The sequence below is a fragment of the Beta vulgaris genome, chromosome 9, assembly GCF_026745355.1.
Source record: "Beta vulgaris subsp. vulgaris cultivar EL10 chromosome 9, EL10.2, whole genome shotgun sequence".
In the NCBI taxonomy this organism is placed as follows: Eukaryota; Viridiplantae; Streptophyta; class Magnoliopsida; order Caryophyllales; family Amaranthaceae; genus Beta; species Beta vulgaris.
The window spans coordinates 51427876-51449802 of record NC_079210.1 but is presented as its reverse complement, the minus strand read 5'-3'; the positions used below and the strand labels follow the sequence as shown (position 1 = coordinate 51449802).

The window sequence follows — 21927 nt, the reverse complement described above, 5'->3', positions numbered from 1 at the left end:
GACTTAAAAACGTTCACTCATTTTCCTATTTATTTTTTTTTTTTTATTTTTTTTTTTATTCTTTTTGCTAAATAAGAATTTTTTTTTTCCTGAATGAGATTTTCCTTGAGCTCAATTAATTATGAAGATCATAGATATTCAATAAATTATTATCAAAAACAAACAAACAAACAAACACCATAATCTCAATGTATTTCCATGTCTGATTTCTCATAATAATCTTAGTAAAACTCAAGAATTCAACCTCCTAAGAACCCTTAAACACAGATTCAGGAGAAAGAGGAGGAGTATCAAGTTGATAAAGATTGAACGACGGACCAACAAACCTAAACAAAATCCAACCACCAATAATAATAAAAATCGACGCATATGCAAACTTATTAACCCAAAACAAAAACCCTTTTTCACCCATATACAATTCAATAGCTTTCTCATTAAAATCCATTTCCTCCCAATTTTTCTTCATTACAACCTTCTTCTTCGTTGATTCATTGGAAACACCTTGCTCTTCTTCTTTCCGACGCCTTCTAGAACCTCTACGAAACCTTATCTCCACCGTTTCTGGCGGCGTAATTGCCGGAGATTGTGGTGGTGGTGGTGGTGGTGGTGGGTTGTCGTTGTTATTGTTGGTGGTGCTGCGTATAGGAGAGAGAATAGAGGGTGATTTAGGGAAGTGTGTAATGGGTGTTAATGTTAATGGTGATGATCTTAAGAATTGGGAGTGATGGAGGAATTTAGTGGCATTCATGGTGTTTTGGTTGTTGTTGAGTGGATGAGTTTTTCTTATCTTGTATAGAAGTAGTAAGTTTTAGTGATGAGATTGAGATAATACTTTTTGGTGGGAATTTGGTTTTGGGAATGGGGTTTGGGTAATTGGGTTGGTTGGTTGTTTTTGGGCCATCAATGAGTGTTGGGATTCTTTTGTTTGTGTTTGCTTTTGAGGTTTTAGGCTTTGTTCACTATCAGCAAAGATAAGTTTAGTAAAAATAAGTTAAATTCAGTAAAAAATAAGTTAAGTAACATTTAGTAAAAACAAATTTAATTAGTAAAAATAAGTTCAGCAATTCAGTAAAGATAAGTTAAATTAATTAAAGATAAATAAAGTTAAGCAAAAATAAGTTGTGGAAAACAAAGATTTAGGACGTGTTCGGCAACAATAGCTGTGGTAGTATCTTTTAGTTATGAGATAAGTTGTTAGCTGTGATAGAAGTTGTTAGTGGTTGGTGCGTAACTGTTAGATGTCCAAGTAACAGTACAAGATATTTATATTCGGTATAAGAAACTGTCAAAGTAGCTGTTTATAAGTAATTTATTAAAAACTCATACAAAACTTTAATATATAATTTATACACCACTAAAAGCTATCCATAAGATACAAATTGTAGCTTTTCAAAAACACTACTAAAACACTACTTACACCAATAAGAGCTACTTACACCACTAACTTGTCAAATACTACTATTTTTTTTTTAATAAGTATTTTGACCTAGTTAAGACACTAAAAAAAGCTTGTGACAAAGACGTCCTTAGACTATAGTCTCTAGGTTTTTGAAAAATAAGTTTGGGTTTGATAGGATTGATTAAGTTCGATTAGGTGTAAAGATTAGATGGAATCGGGTTTGATTAGGTTTTACGAATTTAGTTCATATAAGTTTAGGTGAATAAAATTGATGAAAAAATGGTGGAAAAGGAAGTATAAGTATTAGTAAAACAATTTCAGAAAAATAACTTTATTTATGTAGTCACGGTCTCACAAAATCAAGACATGTTTCTTTATGCATTAGTGCATTACACCTTTGGCATTAAGAAAATTGGATATTTGATAAAGCTACTAGTCCCATCTTGGATACTGTCTCGCAAAACTCTACCAACTAAGTTAATAGACATTCTCATTAAATAGAGAAAAACATAGCTAAAACCTGCTTACAAAACTGCTTACAACTTTGCCTTTCTGTATGAATTTCATCATGTTTTTTTATTGTATACTCGAGTATATCTAAAATAGTCAAAGACAGAGTCTTTACTCAAAAAAATGCAAGTGAACACAAAACATAGTAGTATGTGTTGGGTTTAGATTGACCTCAGGTCTATGTAATAACATACAGCTTTAATGGTTTAGATTGGTACTTGAAGTATGAAAATCTGCAATATGATATACATTTATGAAGCAGCTGTATTTATTTAAAATGAGTGTAAGAAGTATTCAACACCTATATTAACAAGTTTTAACTAAAGTGTTTTAATTGCATGGTTAATTGGTTACAGCATAAGAGACATCAACAAAATGAGACTTGAAAAGCATGTGTTTGTATTAGAAACCTGTTATATATCAGTGTGTACCACATTAGGCAAGTAGTAGTACATCTTAAACACAGTTTACAGATAAGGAAGCTAAATATTATCTAATACATACATATCATTCTTCATTATCTTCAACATTCTTTTTATTGGTGCCAGAAACAAGCTCAGTTGATGACTGAGTAGGCAACCTCTCATACATTCTTGATCCGAAAGGAAGTATGTGCTTCCCAAGAGTAAGAGCATTGCTAAGCCGTTCGTAACTCCACCTTTGCTGTATATATATTATAGCTGCAAGGCATATCCCCAAGACTGGTATAGCTATATCCCCGAACTTGGAGTAGAAATCAAATTTCTGGTTCACAAATTCGTAGTCCTCCGAGAAAAATGGATTCGAGACTGGACCTCTAATATAATCATACACATGAGGAAGAACTCTGACAACTGTAATTCCCATGTAATACAGTTTCCTCAACGGCTTTGTGTTTATCTGCCATATTATGTTGCCTATTAACTGAGGAAGAAGGAAAAGATCTTGAAGTAAACCTGTATACTCCTGAAAAATAGTTTCCCATGTCTTCAATGTGTGAGTGCTCAAGGAGTGGGAAATCAGAGCAAATATATAGCCGATAATGTGTATGATTACAGTTATAACAAGAACTGCTTTTTCTGTGGGGATTCGGTGTGGCTCGTTCAGGTTCTGGGAAAGTAATTTGATACGAGAAGTCCACACTTTTTGGCATAGCCTAAGAATAAGTGTAAGACACACCAGCATCATAAGCTTCACAATATAGTCAATCACTTTAACCCACTGACTCCTCTCAAGATCATATGAGGACTGGATTTCAACCTCCACATTGTTGTTTCTCGAAAAAGATTGTACACCAATAACAAGAGGAAGAGCATATCCAATGACTTGACTTCCTAGCATGACAAGAGACATGTATGGAAGAGAATCTGAGGCACTTCTGGTATAAAATAATTGACTCAGGATGCAACCAATAGCCACAGAGAGGGCCAAGATCTTGAGAATCCCCTCAAGATCACTTCGAGAAAGAATATCTAACCTTTGCTGTCGATATAATATTGGAAGAGTGAGAAGCTTCTGTGGTTTAAAGTAGAGAGGGTCATCTTCTGTTCTTTTACTAGATATGGAAATGCCAGCTGTTGGAGTCACAAGCCATCGAGCTGTAGTGGGTGGATATGAAATAACTACTTCAATTAAACAATCGAAGCCACCTTCAAGGTCCATGCTATCGTATAACACCTTCCATGAGGCTCTGACATCTCTGCAACCAATTAAATACATCCTTCCAACATGTTGATCATAGATTCCTTCCAGAAACAGCATAGAAAAGTTACTATAAGGTCCACCCCTGAGCTTAAGCTGAGTGGAAACGTTCAAAAGCAGCTGCTTCTCGGTGTATGAAGCCTTCGTGAGGTAAGGAGTTTCAGGGCTAGCTATAGAATCGTTTGAGAACCAGTCACGTCCGAACATGGGACCCAGAGAAAGAACCTCCATCTGGATATTAGTTCTTGAAGTCTTAGAGAAAGGTATAGGATCAGGGACAGCTGATACATGAAGCGTGAGGTCTTCTGCAAGAAGTCTGAGACTGTCGGAATAATCCTCTGAGTCCTGAAGTTTAGGATATGTCAGCAATGATTTCTTGATGACAGTTCCAAAACTAAAGGGCTCATATTTCTCTAATATAGCTCCTGCAGTATCAATTTTTGAATAATGATAGTACGGTTGTGCATATTTGTAACTGTCATAAATGTAATCCATACTCTGAAACAGCATTTCAAGTGACAAAGGGAAGTAAGGAGGATTGCTCTTGTCAATACTCGATATGCTACCAAGAATGGTGCTTCTTTGTTTAATGGAGAATGACAAAGGTATGTACAAACAAATTCGAGAATCACAGTGATGACCTTCCTCACCCACAACTCCAAGACAACCAATCATGCAAAGTTGCCCACTGGAAGAATTCCATAAACCTTCAGCAACAAGCGTCATATTTCCCAATCCACTTCTTTGATTTTCAATGAATTGGTTGTTGGGAATATCAAAGGCTCTAAACACAGCAGAAACTTTTGCCACGACATCATCTTCCCGTGCTTTTTTAGTTACACAGAGAATATTTTGCACAACAATCCTGACATCCTTAAACCCTCCGTCGGTTGCGTTAATCTGTTTATCTGATGCAAAAGGACCAAACTTGCTACAAAATTCATCTGTGCCATTGCATTGCCAATGAGGTGCAACTATAAAAGCTGCATCAGTGGAAGCTTTTCGAAGAGATGTACAAAAATCAACCCCCTTGTAGACCTCAATGGCCCCACTAATGGAAGTCTCTGAATATGAAAGTGGCTTGCACGCCTTGGCTATGATCTCATCAGGGCTAAACTCATAGTCACGAGTCTTAGCTTGCAGCTGAGACGTAATCTGAACTTTATCAAAGTACTTTAGGCTTGTTTTCGAGTTCAAACTTCTCAGCTCCCCTTGAACAGCCCTGCGCTTTAGACTAGCTTTCTTCGGAAAGTTAAGAACAAGTAGGATTTGTTCATCTTGGAGTAGAGTTGGCTGATCATCACTTGAGCCAGAAGCCCTTTCTGATTCTGAAGGATCATCGGAATCAGGTTGACGGGAAGGCAACATTGTACTACCTAACAAACACAGCATTCTCTCTCCAGTCTTTCTTGATTCAGCATAAATTCCTTGGAGATTAATAAGAAGTTGAGAATGTCCCTCCCACATGGTGTATTCAGGTACTCCCTGACGTGATATAGTGGCTAGAGGAAGATTGGAGGTAATAACCAGAAAAAGATACCCATTGACAGCTACAGTCCGTTTAGACCGATGAGCTGTGCTTACATCGGTCAATTTGAAAGAAACAAGCTTATATGGCGGCTTCAAACGAGACGAGTTGTAAAGATCATATTCAAAACCAGACGACATTATTGGTGGTCTATCATCAAATGGCATCAAAGGTGCACTAGTTCCTTGTTGTTCCCAATCTCCATTATTAAAAAACAGCTCTTTCTTAATCAGATCAATCACATTGTAATCAAATTTCAATTCAGAACCAGAAGCTATGACTGAAGAACAGGCTGTTTTAATTTCATCCAATCTATCATAATTTGGGGTTCCAAAAACATCATTTCCTGATTCAGATTCTTCTTCCACAACTTCACAACATGTGAAATCAAGCAACAAAAACACTAACAATAATACATGTATACTCCAAATTGGTAAAACCCTCATGATTAATTACCATACAAATTAAGGGAAACCCACTTCAGAAAATGTAATTAACACTAATCTTGCAAAACACAATTGCCTCAAATAGACAAATTCACATAATTTCTAGGGTTTTGTCAAAGACCCACAAACTAAGATCTTGATTACTCCCCATCAAAAAAAAAAAAAAAAATCTTGATTACTGGGTGACCCAAGTTTCTAATTCGACTAATCAGAAATGACACTCTCAAAAAGATGAAATTATGTATGAAATTCGAGCATTAAACGAGGTGGGTGTGCAGCAAATGCTAGAAAAAAGGTATAAATTAAGAACAAAACTGAACTTACAATTCATAGAAAACCTCAAATTAGGGCTTGAATTGCAGATTTTGTTCTCTGTTGCATTGAATGAAGAAGTAAAGATGTGAATTTTAATCAAGTAGGTGGGAAGGAAGAATGTTAGAGAGAAAGAGAGTGAAGTTGAAGCAAACTTCAGACAACTACCTATTGTCTCTAGAGCCTTGAGTTGACTTTGGAGAAATCATTGACTAGACGTTTACAATGAAATCAACCCTTATCCACCTGTTCACTGTCTAGCAGTCTAGTGTCTACCATCACTGGCCAAACTTATAACGGGCAATGCTACATCTATCGGGTGGGTAGTTAACTCATTTAAAATAAAATACTAGGTTTTAGGCCCGTGCACAATGCACGTGAACTATTTAGTATAATAAAATGTTTATATATCAGCTACAATGAAAACGTGTAAACGATTCTTACGTTAACTTGATAAAAAAAAACTCTGTGTTTAAAAGATATACACCTTTATATTAATTATAAAGTTGTTTAACATATACATGATACTGATATGTTTTGGAAGACTTCTTTTTAGTGCAAAACGAAATTTATTAAGAAGTTACTTCCTCCGTTCTATTTCTGTAATATTGCAAAATGAGATTTTTACACTATCCATTCACCATCATAACCTTTCACTATATATTATGATTTTTATGTCAGGAAAAATATTGTCATGTGGGGTCTTGTTAGATTCGTCTCGATATATACTTCAGAATATCAATTTTGTATAATTTTACTAAAAAGTAATTAAAGATATTAATAGTTAAAATAGTGTATTAGCAAACGTGAAAACTCAATTGTTGCAGTAGAAAAAGAACGGAGGTTGTATAACATAGTCATAAGCAAAGCCAACAACACCTTATGTTGAGATGACAAAGGTAAATTAATGATCTCAACTGCTTCAAAAAGGGAGAAAATTTGCACGAACTTGGTCTTATCCTAGTAACCACTTAGTGGTCAATTATCTTAGAAACCCTCTCCACATTAAAGTCTTCATTTTTTACTCGAAATGGCCTTAAAGTGTTAGACTTCCCATGTTCTTTCTCATAAATTAGTACTATTGGGCAATTTTTACTCGTGACTGAGAAATGGCTACATAAAATTAGCCATGACTAAGAACTGGTCTCGGGAGATACAAAACTACCATGTGATAGGGATTGTCCTTGACTTTTAACACATGGTCGAAAAAACTGAATTTTTTGAAACATCATAAGAAATTTTGTTCCAACTGACGGAATAAGTACCATATGGGGTATAAATACCTTATTCCCCGTTGCTAACTGAAATACCACAATTTCGATGATATATTGTATCATACCTTATTCCAAATTGTGTGTATTTTTTGAAACATCATAAGAAAATTTTGTTCCAACTGACTGAATAAGTACCACATGGGGTATAAATACCTTATTCCCTATTGCTACCTGAAATTACCATCATTTCGATGATATATTGTATCATACCTTATTCCCCGTTCCATCTGACGTAATGAGTATCATACGGGGTTTCGCACTTTACTTTTTTGCCTAAATACCTTATTCCCCGTTGCTACTTGAAATAATCCTTACTCATTAGTTTCTTCCTAAAAACAATTTTAGAATATATTAAGCCACCACAATTTTAATATTAAGAATAATTTAGAAAATGATAATTTTGTACAGTAAACAAATATAAATACACAATACTTGTATAATGTCTGTGTGTTATATAAGTTCTCCATATTATTTCCATTTCAATATTATCTTTTACATCAAAGAAAAAAGAAGCTGTCAAAACAAAGTGCATAGGCAAATTAACAACTTTTCTAATTCGATAACTTCTAATCTTTCAACAACAATTTTACTGTCTTATAGACCAACTAAAATTGAATACTTATAAATCCCTCTTTTGATATATAAGCTTGATATATAATTAACTCATTTTGTTGATTCACCTTCTCAATTAGTGTCTCGAAGCTCATTAAAGAAAGCTATATTTATAATTTAAGCACATGGGCCATGTTGCACTCTCTCTGCTAATCCTTTATTTTAGAATTTTAATATAAAATGGGCCAAATTCAAAGTGTACATTTTCTTTAAAAATGATATTAATATCAAGCATAAGTTCATAAGTGGATGTATTTATATTTTTTGTTTCATTTGAATGTAAGAGCGTGGAAAAATTTTGAGTGATCCTAATGTTATCTCTCTTAGATACAATAAAATAATAATAGTAATATATATATATATATATATATATATATATATATATATATATATATATATATATATATATATATATAATAAATTGGAGAGAGAACAATCATAAAATTAATGTCTGAATGTACTCTTGGCCAAGGAAATTTCAATAATTAGAGGGTTGACAACCCGTTGGATCACCTAATCATCTAAATTTTTTCGAACTTATATCGTCATAGTTTTGTCAAAATAAGTTGAAGTGAACCGACCCTTATATGTTGGTTTTCACTTTTTTACCTAATTTAATTTCTTGTTTCATATATTGTCTCTTGTCTTACTTCTCTCACTTTAAGGGACTGTTCTCCCAACTTATTTTCAGTTCAGTTCAATTCCTAAATTGTTATCATTACTATTAGTTATAATTTAATTCAGTTCAGTTCAATTCACTTCAGTTGTTTTATGGTAACGAGAACATGCCCTATCTCATTTTTTTTTTTTAAAAATAAATTAGTATGTATTGGTCGTGGATATGATTTGTTATGATGATTCATATTAGCCCACCTTAGACCACTTTGGGACCAAAGATTGAGCTATTATTGTTTTTGTTATATGTAACCTCTGATCATAGTCATGGTGTGACTATTATTATTGCATTTGCATTTCCTCCTGCACGGGCTAGCATCTCATTATATTCATTACCAATAGTGAATAAGAAAAAAGAAAATTAATTAGCTGGCTAACATATTATCAGGATATCATATACTACTTGCTTCACATTTGCAATTTTTTCATTCAACCCATCATCCATGAGTTGTTTTATAATTCTTTCATAAAGTATGATATATAATAGGATGATTATGTCATATAGGAACACCGCGAAAAAGGTAAAAGAGTAAACAGAGGAAGGAATGAAGAAAGAAAAAAAAACACCACACTCAAACTCAAACCCCCTGCATAAACCATTTTTTCTTTTTTCTCTCGCTCTCCTCCAAATCCTTCGACTCCCCATTAAAGAGAATACTTGAATACTTCCATCTCTGCTTCCTGTCTCTATCTCATTTCTAGAGAAGTGAGAAAATTGTTAGTCACTTCAAATTATTCTCATTGGCGAAATTTTAATTGTTAGGGTTTTTCGTTTCTCTCTCATCTAATGGCGGTTTTGGGGTTGGAGTTTTTCTCTTTCCTCTCTGTTGGTTTCCCAGTTGCTACTGCCGTTTTGTTGTGCAGGTTGTATGAATTGTTGTTTTGTAGGAGTTTTTCTCTCTCTCTTTTTTTTCTTACTCCAATTGATTGAATTGATACTCATTTTTGGATGAATTACAGCAAAAATGAATTGACTCACTCGCTCTCAACTTACTGATTGCTCATGTCCATGGCCGACTCTTTTATTTTGCTTTTGGTTCGATTTTTCTCCGACCTTTGATTATTCACCTTTTTTTTATCATAATTTTCTCTATTTGAGGATTCTCAATTTGGTGAGATGTTTTGAAATTGTGGGTATGTAATATTTAATGGGTTTAACATAATGTTTGTGAATACTTATGGTTATAGAGTTGGTATTAGTCCTTTCTTTGCCTAAATTATAGCAATTATAAAACAATCAATTTCCTAATTAGTGGATATAAAACCGGTAACTATTGGATAAAAAAAACTTCTCATAAAATAATCTAGAAAAATTGTTGAACATCCTTCAGCACAGGCATGTATCTCAAAGAAAAAAAAAAGAGAGAAAAGGAGTAAAACATCTTTGCATGCATGTGTATATACTTGCACGGATTTATAATATAATCATTCAATTGTGTGTAACTAAATTTCCTTAAAGAATTTTAAAAAAAATCAATGAAATCATTTTAATAGGATTGACACGTGGCTTTGAATTGTGTATATATCTTGCACAGATTTATAATACGGTCATTCAATTGTGTGTAACTAAATTTTCTTAAACAATTTCAGTATCAAATCTAAAATCATCCTGCAAATATTTTTCAACTTCAAAAAGAGTAGCTGAATGGAATATTTGACAGGAAAGGAAAAACCTTGGAAGATTTGCTTAAGTGGAGATTTCCTTCCAGTGAGGAATCTTACTTTTACAGCCCAAAATCACGGATATATCTTCAACTTAAGGAAATTGGAGGTTTCCTAAAACATTCAATGACTGATTTTCAAAATTTGGGAAACTAATAATAAAGGAATCAAACATAATCATTTTAATGGAATGTGACACGTGGCATCTATTTCATTGCTCTATGAATGTGGGGTGAATTGTGAGAGCAGAATTTCTATGAGGCTGCCACGTAGGCTAATTTTTTCTTGCTTTAATATTATATATGATTAAAAAACTATTAAAACTGATGAGTTGGATCCCACTATTTATTTATTTCTATTAGTAGTGGGTTGTTGACCCACTGGATAGATAAAGTTTTTTTTCACATAAAAACACTCGTACGTCAATTCAAGACATATACTATTCATCACATTTATCGAGAAGCAAACAAAGCAGTAAACTGGATAGGTCACTTAATTAATTTTGATTTCTATATTAGTCAAGTCTCTTCTTCGATTTTTAAATCCTTGTAAACGATTGTTTGGGAGTTTCCTCGTGAGGAGGATCTCCTAAACCTTTTTTCATCTTACCTTTATAAAAAAAAAATCATTGGCAAGTGGCAAATGTGTGAATATGTGAGAGTGAGAACGATTCTTTGTCCACCTATTGCCATACATTGTTGTTAAAACAAAGTTACTGTCTACGTAGACCTTTGAAAAAAGTGGAAATATAACGTAAAAACTAAAAGATGCATAAAGGTATAACATAGAAAGATCCAAATAATTTTGATATTCACTTATTTCAATATTATTGAAGTGTGTATTCAAATACACAAGAATTGTACAGCTATGTTATCTTTTATTAGAAAAAAACTATGTTCACTTATTCACTAAACCCATTTGTTACAATATTTGGCTTCACCACTGGGCGTGGGCTTGCCCAAAGCATGACAAAGCCAGATATAGAAAAAGGACAGCACATATATGGGCTAGGCCGCCTAGACCTAATGCAATCTGCATTTTCTAGGTTCTGACTTCTGAGTCATGCAATGCTTTCAATATTTGATGGGAAAGCTCGATATAACGTGAGACTCAAGTTTCAATACAAAGAATTGAAGAAACATCAATAGCACATAATCGTGTCTCTATGATTTAGTGCCTAGTGATTACTATACGAATTGTTTAAATAATTTGGATTTAAGAATGAACTAAAGGAAGGCCCAAACCTCACAAAAATAGAGGTTTAAACACATTTTATCCCAAATTGAACGTTTTATTATCCTTGATAGGTCATATATCACGTGCACTGTTTTAGCGACACACAACCCTGTTCGGATGATATTTCTTTTTTTAGACCTAATTTTTTGCATTTCTGAATATATATAGACGCAAGTCGACATCCCTCACCAACTTACTTTACTAGACTTACACCAAATGTTTACTTTAGAAAGAAACCCTAAATCATCTTCCTAAACACACTCACAACTAGAGCTGGCCACGGGCCGTGCTGGGCCTGACCACGGGCCAGGCCCGCGGGCTCAAGTGGAATACGGGCCAGGCCGGGCCCGTGGCCCATCAAACTCGTGCCGTGCCGAGCTGAAATTGTGGGAAACTTGTCCATGGCCCGGCCCGGCCCACGGGCCTGACGGGCCGGGCTCGTGCTCACCGCGGGCCTGATCCAAAAATCACAGTTTTTGAAAAAAAAAAATTGCAAGGCCCAGGGCTCGTGCCGGGCCCGGGCCGAAATCTAAAATCTCCAAACGTGCAAGGCCCACGGCCCATGTTACGGCCAGCGGGCCGGGCCGGGCCGAAAATGGGCCGGGCTCGGGCAGCCCGCGGGCCAGCCCGGCCCATGGCCACCTTTACTCACAACTTTCTCCCTAAATCAAAAGATTCGTGATTGTATCTTAAAACGTAGACGACAAAAAGTATAATTTATGAGGGTCATTCTCCATTAGATAATTTTTCCTTTAAAAAGCTACTTATCAAACGCTATTTTTTACGCGTACAAACTAAAAAAAAAAAAGCTTATATAGCGACGGATTTTTAGATACGGATATATATCCGTTTCTAATTTAGAGACAGAATATTGATAATCCGTCTCGAAATAAATTTAGAGACGGATTTAAAAAAATCCGTCTCTAAATTTACATATGAATATTTTATTGCACGTATTTAATTTAGAGACGGATTTTCAAAATCCGTCTCTAATTTAGGGACGGATTTTTAGAATTTGTCTCTAATTTAGGGACGGATTTTTAGAATCCGTCTCTAAATTTAGAGACGGATTCTGAAAATCCGTCTCTAAATTCAAATATGAATATTTTATTGCGCTTCTTTAATTTAGGGACGGATTTTAGAAATCCGTCTCTAATTTAGATACGGATTTTAAAATCCGTCTCTAATTTAGGGACGGATTTGAAAATCCGTCTCTAAATTAGGGACGGATTTTGAATCCGTCTCTAATATTTCTTCTACATATTACCAATATTATGTAGAGAAGTATACAAGTTGTATTTGGTGTAGTTGGTTGGAGCTTCTTCTCGTTTCTTTGAGGTTACAAGTTCGATTCCTACGAACAGCGATTCTTACAACTGTGGAGTCTTCTTATCCTTTCCCTTGTAGAGCTGAACCGGGTTTACTTAAGGGATATTCCTAAATGGTAATGATATCAACTTGAACTAGGTAGGTAATAATAGGTGATTAAATATAATTATGATAATATTAGGAACTATCGTGTTGCTAATTTCGTTTATATATTTTTTATATTTTCAACGAATTTAGAGACGGAATTTTTAAAATCCGTCTCTAACTCGAATTAGCGACAAGGGTTTTAGAGAGGGACAATATCCGTCTCTAAGCCTATATAGCGACGGATTTGACCTATTTAGGAACGGATTTTGTCCGTCTCTAAATGAACTTTTTTTTGTAGTGAAGAATTTTAACTTGGTCAAACCTCTAAACCTATCTAAAAATCTGTTTCCAAAAACACCCACTAATAAAAACAAATTCTATGATGGAGTACAATGATTTCCTCTATTAAAAAAAAAGCACAATGATTTTTGAAAAAAAAAATATAAAATTCTTCGTAGTTACTCCCTCTTTTTTTTTTAATCTTTCTCACTTTCCTGTGTACATATCCCAATACACATCTTTAAATTTAAATATCTTTCATTATATATTAGTAAAAATTATAATGATTGAATATTAATAATGTATTAATTGAGATGAATCAAACAAGACCCTATCTTTGACATGTCTATTCTTTTTTTATATATTGAAAAAAATTGAAAAAATTCTCTCTAAATATAAATAATATGCAGATTTTAAGTGAGAATGATAAAAAAAAGTACCAATATCTAGCTGTCAGCTTCAGTGCTTCACCCACAGACCACAGTAAAAAAATTAAAAAGATGGAGTAAAAATGTAAAACTAAAAAGGGAAGATTAAAAATACAAAAATTAGTGCTAACAATTTAACAATACAACAATAATTAATAATAAATGCAATGGGGTCAGCAAATCTAGCCGTTACACAATCCCACCGCTAAGTTCACGTTCCACCCCACAAACACATAAACACAAGTCAAGTAAACCACTTTTTGAAAAACAGCAATTTGACCGTTACTCTCTCTCTCATCAAAACTTCCTCTGCTACTGCTACTACTACTACTACTTCCAAGTCTTATTGTCTTGAGTGTTGATCATCTCTTCCCAACTCTCTTCATTTCCTCTCTCTTCGACTCGATTCGACGAAGATGGCGGTGGCGTACGCCTTCTCCAAAGAAGACATGGCAGTGGATCAAACCCTTGGCTACCCAAGATCATATGCCAAACTTTGCAAAGATACAAGTCTTAGTCCTTACTGTCATGGACCTCCTTTTACTTTTACTCCTTATACTCTACATTCCCAAGAGGTTTAATCTATTTTATCATGCATTTCTTTTTCTTTTCTTTTCTTTTATTATACATATGCAAGAGATTTGCTCAATTATTTCAATCATGGCTTGAATTTTCTTGTTCTTTTTTTGTTCTATGATAGGATTTGCTATATTTCAGCTGATTATTGATAAATTTTACTTTTTTTAAGCATATCTTTACTTAATTGTAGATATTCTTTCTGGGTTTTGCTTTGAATTTAATATGTTTTAAGGATTTGATGATGATGATCTTGGTCTGTTGATCTGCTTAGCAAAATTGATTTGATAAATTTACCACCTATGTTGATAATATAAAATATATGGGTCAATATTGTGAAAACTTCAAATTGATGGAAATATTTCTGTTTCTGAATTGGGTTGTTTGATAGGAAAAAAAACCTAGATTTGATGAATTTATCTCATATAGAATCTGAAAGATGCATATTCCTACTAGAAAATCCTCAATTTGAACCTAATTTAACTGAAATGGGCAATGACACTTGTTACATGTTTATATGATCACATGATGTATAGTTTTATGTTTGATGGTTTGATATCACAACAAGAAAAAGCAAATAGAGTCCTGAACTAGCTGCTGCTTGTGAGGTATGGAAGGAAATCAAATTTGAATTCCCAGCAATGGATACGGTCTAGGCTAAGTAATTAATATTCGGTTGAATTGTAATTAAACTCGGCCCAATCTTTTCCTAAAAGGATCGAGCCGAATAAATGATGTGAAGTTATGTTTTTATTTTACCTTAAGCAATGGTGATTAAGATTTACTAATTCTACATTAGACTTTGAAATGTAAAAAAGCTAGTTTTCGAGTTCTTAATTTCGGTTGTTTGGGTATGTTTTTATTAGGCATCAAGGGCAGAAGACTTAGATGACATGTTCCCTATAATCAACACACAAGCAAAGCCAACAGCCAACACCCGAATGTTTGTTAGTATCATATGGAAGCAACTCAACCACCTTGGGTAAATGCCCTTCTTTTTTTTATCTTAAGCTCTTTCTTTAGGTACTTAATCATGATTGATATACTCAGCTAATACTTGAGTTATCTTTTTTGGGTTGATTGATATCAGAAATGCTGGTTTTGATCCGGCAATGTTTCGTGTTGATCCTTATGGGAATGTCCTCTACCTTCATGCTGATTCTGCCTCTCCTCTCGCTTGGGATATCGATCACTGGTTCCCTTGTTCAAGTACAAAATTTTCTCCTTTGTTCTTCTTTCTACTAGAAATTTGTATTGTACATGACTTATATTGTGCTGAAAAATATAGGGGGAGGATTGACTGTTCCAAGCAATCTAAGGATACTTCAGTGGCAAGTGTGCAAGAGGAAACACAACCAACTGGAATTTTTAGTCCCTTGGTGGGATTTACAATTGGGCATTTCTATAAACCAATTCATATCCATTTTTGCTGCTTCAAATTCTGATTTCAGGTGATTCAATAAATTCCCATCTAAGAAAACTTATTTCTTAGCCTAAAAAGTAAAGATCTAGCATGACATTATCTTAGACTCTTCCCTATTGATATGTACTCAATATAATTGTGATTTTTAGATTTTCAGGGCATAAATGCTCACCATCAATTTGTTTGACATGATATTGGGTTATCTTGTACTAGTACTTCGTACAATAAGTCTTGATTTTCATCTGAAAAACCGTTTTCCAAACTTAATGTAGTTGTGAATCAACTAGTTTGGCACTTTTTATCTTAAACTTCCTATATTAAGGTGAAAAGATGAAGCCTAAAAGTTCTACTCAAGATTGTTATGGAGACCAGTTAGATAAAGAATCGAGTTCTAAATGACTAAATGCAAGGATAATAGAATGTTTTCTTCGAATTTGGAGAAGAGGACATGATGATGTTGTTTATTCTCATATTTGATATATGTAAATTTCATGGCAGGCATAGGGCATTTAGGATGTTGTTTGCATCAGGTGAGAGTGAAGAACTGAATGATATGCAAACTGTGGACTCCCATAATTTTCCTCAGCCTTTTATGGAGGCACAAGAGCAACTAGGTCTAGCACTTGCTGCTGTTGTTCGTACTCGCAAAGATTATAGTGATTCAACATTGAGATCACTGGATATCAATAGACAAACAAGACCAACAACACCTATGATAGGTAAATTTAGCACAATATTAACTTAAACACCAAGTATTTATTTTTCTAAGCTTCTATGTGACTATGTCAAGTCTGATTTAATCATATTCCAACTTTTGTATGATAGCTTCTTCAAGGAAAATGAAGAATGGCGCATTGAAGGAAAATGAGATGCCTGACATGGTTACCAACCCATATCAGGCCTTAGTTATGGCAAGAGATTCATTGAAGCAGAGAGAACAAACTAATAAGAAGAAGGCAGAAATTCAAAGGTTGGATGATGAAGTGAATGAATTGAAGCTAAAGAATGATGAAGAAAAGCTAACCATTCAAGAACTTGAATTAGCATTGATGAAAAGGAGAAGACGGGCTGAAAAATGTCGTAGAGTAGCTGAGGCTCAGTCTTCATACAAATCAATGCTGGAGAAAATGATCAGAAATGCCATGCATCAGTAAGTAAAACCTCATATCAGACCCTTTTATTTTGTTTGAAACTTTGCATACTTTCTTGCTCATAGTTCTAACTTTGTGAATTATTTTTAGGAGTGTGGTTTATAAAGAACAAGTGAGACAAAATCAGGCTGCAACAAACACTCTCATGGCAAGACTTGAAGCACAAATAGCAATATGCAGTTCGGCTGAAAAACAACTTGCCGAAAAGTTCAAGCAAAGAGATGAACTCGAGAAACACTTAAGGCCGGAGTGGGAACAAGCAAGGAAGAGATCAAGGTTTGAAGATGATGATGTCTTTGCCGAAGAGAAAGAAGACCGGACATTAATTTACTTGCCAAGAATAAAGAGTAGAGCAACACCTTTACACAAAGAACTAAGGAAGTTTTTAGAAGAGGAACACAAGTTATCAGAAGATGCTCTTTCCTTCATTGAAGAAGAAAAAATGGGAGAAGAAGAAATAGAGGAGCTACCAAGACTTACACTAGGTCCGGAAATGGAAGAGGAAACAACACATAATGAGGAAAATCTCAGTCTCAAATTTTCATTTGCTGAAGAAACAGAAGTAGAGGAAGATGAGGAATTGAGAAAGGAGAGAGGGAAAGGTAATGTAGAGAAATGGTTGCATATGCTGCTTGAAGATACAGGAGCTCAAGAACCCGAAACTAGCAATAAATCTAACAATGCAGGAGCTCAAGAACCTGAAACTAGCAATAAAACTGATGAGATTATTAAAAAGCTCAATGAAAAGTACCCACAAAAGGAGATAAAAGTCCTGAAATTTCCAGTTTCTGATGAAAAGAATATGAATGAAGAAATTGTAGAGGTTGAACCCAAAAAGGCAAGGTCAATGAGTACACCTAGGAGATCGATTTCATCTGAGGCAAGAAACAAAGAGAAAAAGAATGCCGAGATTATCACAACTGAAGATAAAAAACCAAGGTCAATGAGCACTCCAAGGAGATCCATTTCATCTGAGACTGATGTTAATGGGAAAGGAAGCGAACCAAAGAGAAGTTTTGGAGGAGGGAAAGATAAAGGGATTGCAAGGACCGAAAGTGCAAGGTTCTTTAGGCCAACCCCGTCTTCTCCATCTAAGATTTTGAATATGAGAAAGGGGGTTGATTGCATAAGGAAGAAGCCTCTTGTAATTGATGATGATGAAGATGACTATTATGGAGACGGGAATCATCAAGCTGGTAACAACTTCCTTAAATCATCCATCAAATCCATCAAGAAGGCTGTGAAGATCTAAAAGGTTTAAATTCTGTAATGTATAGTAAAAATTCTCTTTATCATGTGTTCTTTAATCTTTACCATTCTTTTGTTTGTTGAGGTTGATATGTTTTCATTTGAAGCTGAATATGAGTGTGACTGTGTGAATGTATTCCTTCATCAGTTTGTCTTTCAGACTGATATATAAAATAACAGCTTGTTGTTATAAACATGTAAAGTAAGATTGATTTACTTTGCTTCTGATTTCGAGCAAGTACTAAATATTAACAATATGTCAAATGATTGCAAGTACTGTCAGATATTATTACTTTTTTTTGTTACAAATGCAAAAAGCAGAAAGGACTATCATTGTACATGTTCATACCGATTGACAAGATAAAAACCATGTTATACATCAGTTTGTTATAGATATGATAATCATATAGAAGAAGAAAAAAAAACATATATATTTTAGAGCAATGAAACAAGACTTAATCAAGATAAAGATTTCCTCCATCTATTCGAGGTCTTATCCTTTGTAAGTGGTGTATGCCTTCCAAACCCGATTTCCTCAAAATCTCTCTTCCCTACATCATTAACACTAGCTGCACCAGGGATTAATATGAACTTCTTCCATCTAAAGAATCCCTTCTTCTTTTCAAGTACTTTCTCTAGCTGATTCTGCAAGATGTTTATCTGGTTCTGAAGTCTGACAACATCTTCCTTTAACCTCTTGATCTCGGTTTGTTGGGCTGAAACCTCTCGTTTTGAGTGGCATCGGGCTGGCACATCAAGTCCATTAGAGTTCGGGCTTCTTGATGTAGACAATGGGCCACTCCAGTCCAGTTGACGGGTGATCTTGCTCTGCTCCGAAAACAGGACTTGAACTACTGCTCGTACAGGTAATCGTTCGTTCTGTGAAGCATGTAGGCATGCTTCTGGTGAGAGTTTTCGACAATCGATTAATCTGCATAGGAGCCTTCTTTCTTGCTTTGTCACCCCATGATGTGCCTGTCCACACCCAAATGAAAAAAGAAAGAAAAGATCTTAATAATTTTTTGTCATTCTGTAGGCCTGTAGGATAATTGTCATGCTGTTTATTTGGCAAGATTCTGTTTCAGTATTAAGGGCAGTACTTTTTGTATCTTCTACCATTTGCTCTCCACAAAATTATGTCCTGCCCTTTTCATCTGTAGGGTAGATCTTAAATATTTGTACTTGGTTTATTGAACTCCACATAATTAAATTACTGATTGATATAAATTTCTGTATTTTTGTACAACTAGCTGTCCATTAGAAGATCATCATTTATCAAATCATGTCTTTATTTGGCTAAGTATGAACTGATCATCAAAATGGATGACAATATGCAAGCAAAGATACTTATAACCTAAGACAGAACCAACTATCCTTTGCTTGGAATTAGTGTGCCAGTGTCTTAATCCTTCATTATTACTGATAATGACATGATTATACAAAAAGACATTTTATAATTGTTTTCATCTCGTATCCTCTCTTCATCACTTATGTATTAAGTGGTGACATATTCAGAGACAACCCGTCTTTCGTGTGATATGCTACACCATTAATTGATATTTTGGTGTGCCGTACTATTAATTGATAGTGTGACACATGCACACTACCCATATCTAAATTTAGGGGTAACTTATCATATTATCTAAAGGTTACTAATCATGAAGTATTATTTCATTTAAGGTTACCTATCAGTCTATCACATTATTTCACGGTTACCTACCTTATTAGAGGGTTACTCAATACATTATGTATGGGTGAATTTTACATTATGAAAGGGTTACCAATGAAATTATTTAGAGGTTACTCATCTTATTTTGTTTAGAGTGACTTATTACTATTTGAAGTTAGGTTTCCCTATGATACTATTAAGGGCTTATTATCTTTCATCATGTGATATATGGATTACTTTTTCTAATGCAAACGCGTCACAGCATCATAAACAAGATGTGTTTTATGAAAACTGACATTTTTTTTGGACATTCTAAGCTAGAATGTGTGACTATAATAATTCATGCAGAGGAAGTAAAGGGACAGGCCAACAAACAGAAAAAGAAGTGTTTCCAAATAATTGAACCACTAATGAAAGGACCAAGAAAAAAGGCTAATCCTCTTAATAGTTAAAGGTTCATAAAGATATAATGGGAAAAAAAAGGAGTTTGATTGAAAGGGTAACATCAAAAAAAAATGACATAAAAGATTACCTTTAGATATGTATCAACTGCACGGTAAAGTCCATCATCTATGGCTCTAGCATGTGCAGGAAGAGCACCAGCAAGTTGAATGAAGTCCTCTAGCTTCAAATTTGTGTCCATTGCAATTTCAGCCAAGTAACTATCCACTAGCTTAGCCACCTTGATCAAGGCGGCGCCGCCTCGAACGCCTTCATCTAATCCCATAAATCTCTTAACTAACCTCATTACAAGCTCAACATCAAGCAATGTGCCACAAGTATGGCTAAAAGAAGGTATCATTAGCTCTTTCAATGTTGCTTGATCTAATTGCCATGACACTCTTTTCTCTAACTCTTCTTTATAACTAATTTCAACTCCTACCATATTGGCTACTCTTAGTAGCCTTAGTAGGAAGTTGCATGGGACAGTGTCATTCTCCGGGGGAAGAATGCCTACAAGTGTTTCTACAAAGAATCTCTTCTTCCTCCACGCGGATGTCACAGTCTCGGGGGAGACTGGATCGTCTCCCTCGAGCCCTGTGACATCCCTGCTCTCGGATAGCTCGGGAACCCACTTAGACGCGTAGTGGGCTATGATTGAGCCAACCAGGTCAGGCCGAACCCCCTTGGACTTGATGCCTGAAAGGGTCTTGACAAAGTAGTCCATGTCAAGAATACAAGCATCATCAAGCCAATGCTCACTCGCCCATTGGGGTGCCTGACCTGCGGAGGTTTTAGACAAGGGGATCCTATTCATTACTTGAACTTTATCCATCTATTATAGTGTATGTTCACTCATATGTTATGTTACTATATAGAAGAATTGGGAAAGAGTTTACAACACAAATATTGTGGTTACAAGCATATAAGAAGTAAAATGACTATTATGCCCCTTGAATAGGATCCGTTATAGGGAAAATCCGCGAGGGTATTTTGGGAATGTTGGATTTTGAGAGGTTGGGTGATGGGAAAGAGCTTAACAAGGATAAGAAAGAGAGGACAAGAAAACAAGAGAGAGTGAACCATGCAAGATGCTTCTCCTGCCCTTAAGTCTTTTTCTAGACAAGGGTTTGCTTAGAAATTGTTATTGTTTCTAAAAATTTGCCATAAAGAATACTAAGTAAGAAATAGACATGAAGAATAATACATTTATTGTTATTGTCTTCTTTTAGGCTCTTACTAGTGTTTGTTTACCTCATCAAATTCTTATCTTTCTCCTTCCCATAACTTTGTGGGCAGTTTTGGGGAAAAATAATGTGAGAAATGATTTTCCCTGAAATTCCAAAACTTTGATAACGAAATTTTAGTGGGGACTAAGGATGATAGGAATAACGCCAAATAATTTATGCTGTCTAATTATGGATTCACGTGATTCTCCTTGTAAATCCAAAATTTTTATATAATGTCTTAGTTTAGAATTTAAGAGTTAGTCTTGCGTGGACGTGATCCACAATAATATTATTGTGGACCAAATCCACTTATATTAACATAGTGAATAGTGATCCTTTTTTTCATATAATAACCTTTTAAAAGCTTAAGTTACACTATACAGTTTTTTTTTTTTTTTTACAACAAGTACAAATAACATCAGAAAGCAGAAAGAACCCTAGGAAGGAATCAAGTCTCCCTTTCTTGCCTTAACAATACACTATACAGTTACTATCTATCATAGTGACCGTTTTTTTTTAATATAGTCACTATTTTTCACATTAGTTTATGATAATGAAAATTTCACTTTGTGACATAGTAACCTTTTCTTTCACAACTTATTCATCTTCCGTCCTTTGGTTTGAGAAGTCGGATTCTAACAATTGATTTGGTATTTTTTTAATAAAGGAAGGAAAAAGAAAGAAAGAGAAATGATTAAAGGAAAAGAAGAGAGAAGAAAATAGTTGTAGTTTC

At 34.6% G+C, this 21927-nt stretch overlaps 4 protein-coding genes across 4 annotated transcripts; 1 reads left to right on the top strand and 3 right to left on the bottom strand.

The window, feature by feature from the left end:
* Window positions 1-173: 173 nt before the first annotated feature.
* Window positions 174-888, bottom strand: LOC104904627 (hypothetical protein). The gene has a single exon (XM_010692930.4). The coding sequence runs from the start codon at window positions 746-748 to the stop codon at window positions 248-250; it is 501 nt and encodes a 166-aa protein (XP_010691232.1). The 5' UTR covers window positions 749-888; the 3' UTR covers window positions 174-247.
* A 1397-nt stretch (window positions 889-2285) lies between these two features.
* Window positions 2286-6082, bottom strand: LOC104904626 (hypothetical protein). The gene has a single exon (XM_010692929.4). It carries the CDS (start codon window positions 5561-5563, stop codon window positions 2417-2419), a length of 3147 nt encoding a protein of 1048 aa, XP_010691231.1. The 5' UTR covers window positions 5564-6082; the 3' UTR covers window positions 2286-2416.
* A 7640-nt stretch (window positions 6083-13722) lies between these two features.
* Window positions 13723-18061, top strand: LOC104904625 (hypothetical protein). The gene is made up of 7 exons (XM_010692928.4): window positions 13723-14032; window positions 14900-15015; window positions 15124-15242; window positions 15322-15484; window positions 15955-16175; window positions 16282-16606; window positions 16698-18061. Exons 1-7 carry the CDS (start codon window positions 13874-13876, stop codon window positions 17857-17859), a joined length of 2265 nt encoding a protein of 754 aa, XP_010691230.1. The 5' UTR covers window positions 13723-13873; the 3' UTR covers window positions 17860-18061.
* Window positions 18062-18119: 58 nt separating this feature from the next.
* LOC104904624 (root phototropism protein 3) lies at window positions 18120-21114 on the bottom strand. The gene is made up of 2 exons (XM_010692927.4): window positions 20057-21114; window positions 18120-18830 (listed from the first exon to the last, which is right to left on the bottom strand). The coding sequence occupies exons 1-2, from the start codon at window positions 20798-20800 to the stop codon at window positions 18315-18317; spliced, it is 1260 nt and encodes a 419-aa protein (XP_010691229.1). The 5' UTR covers window positions 20801-21114; the 3' UTR covers window positions 18120-18314.
* Window positions 21115-21927: the final 813 nt, after the last annotated feature.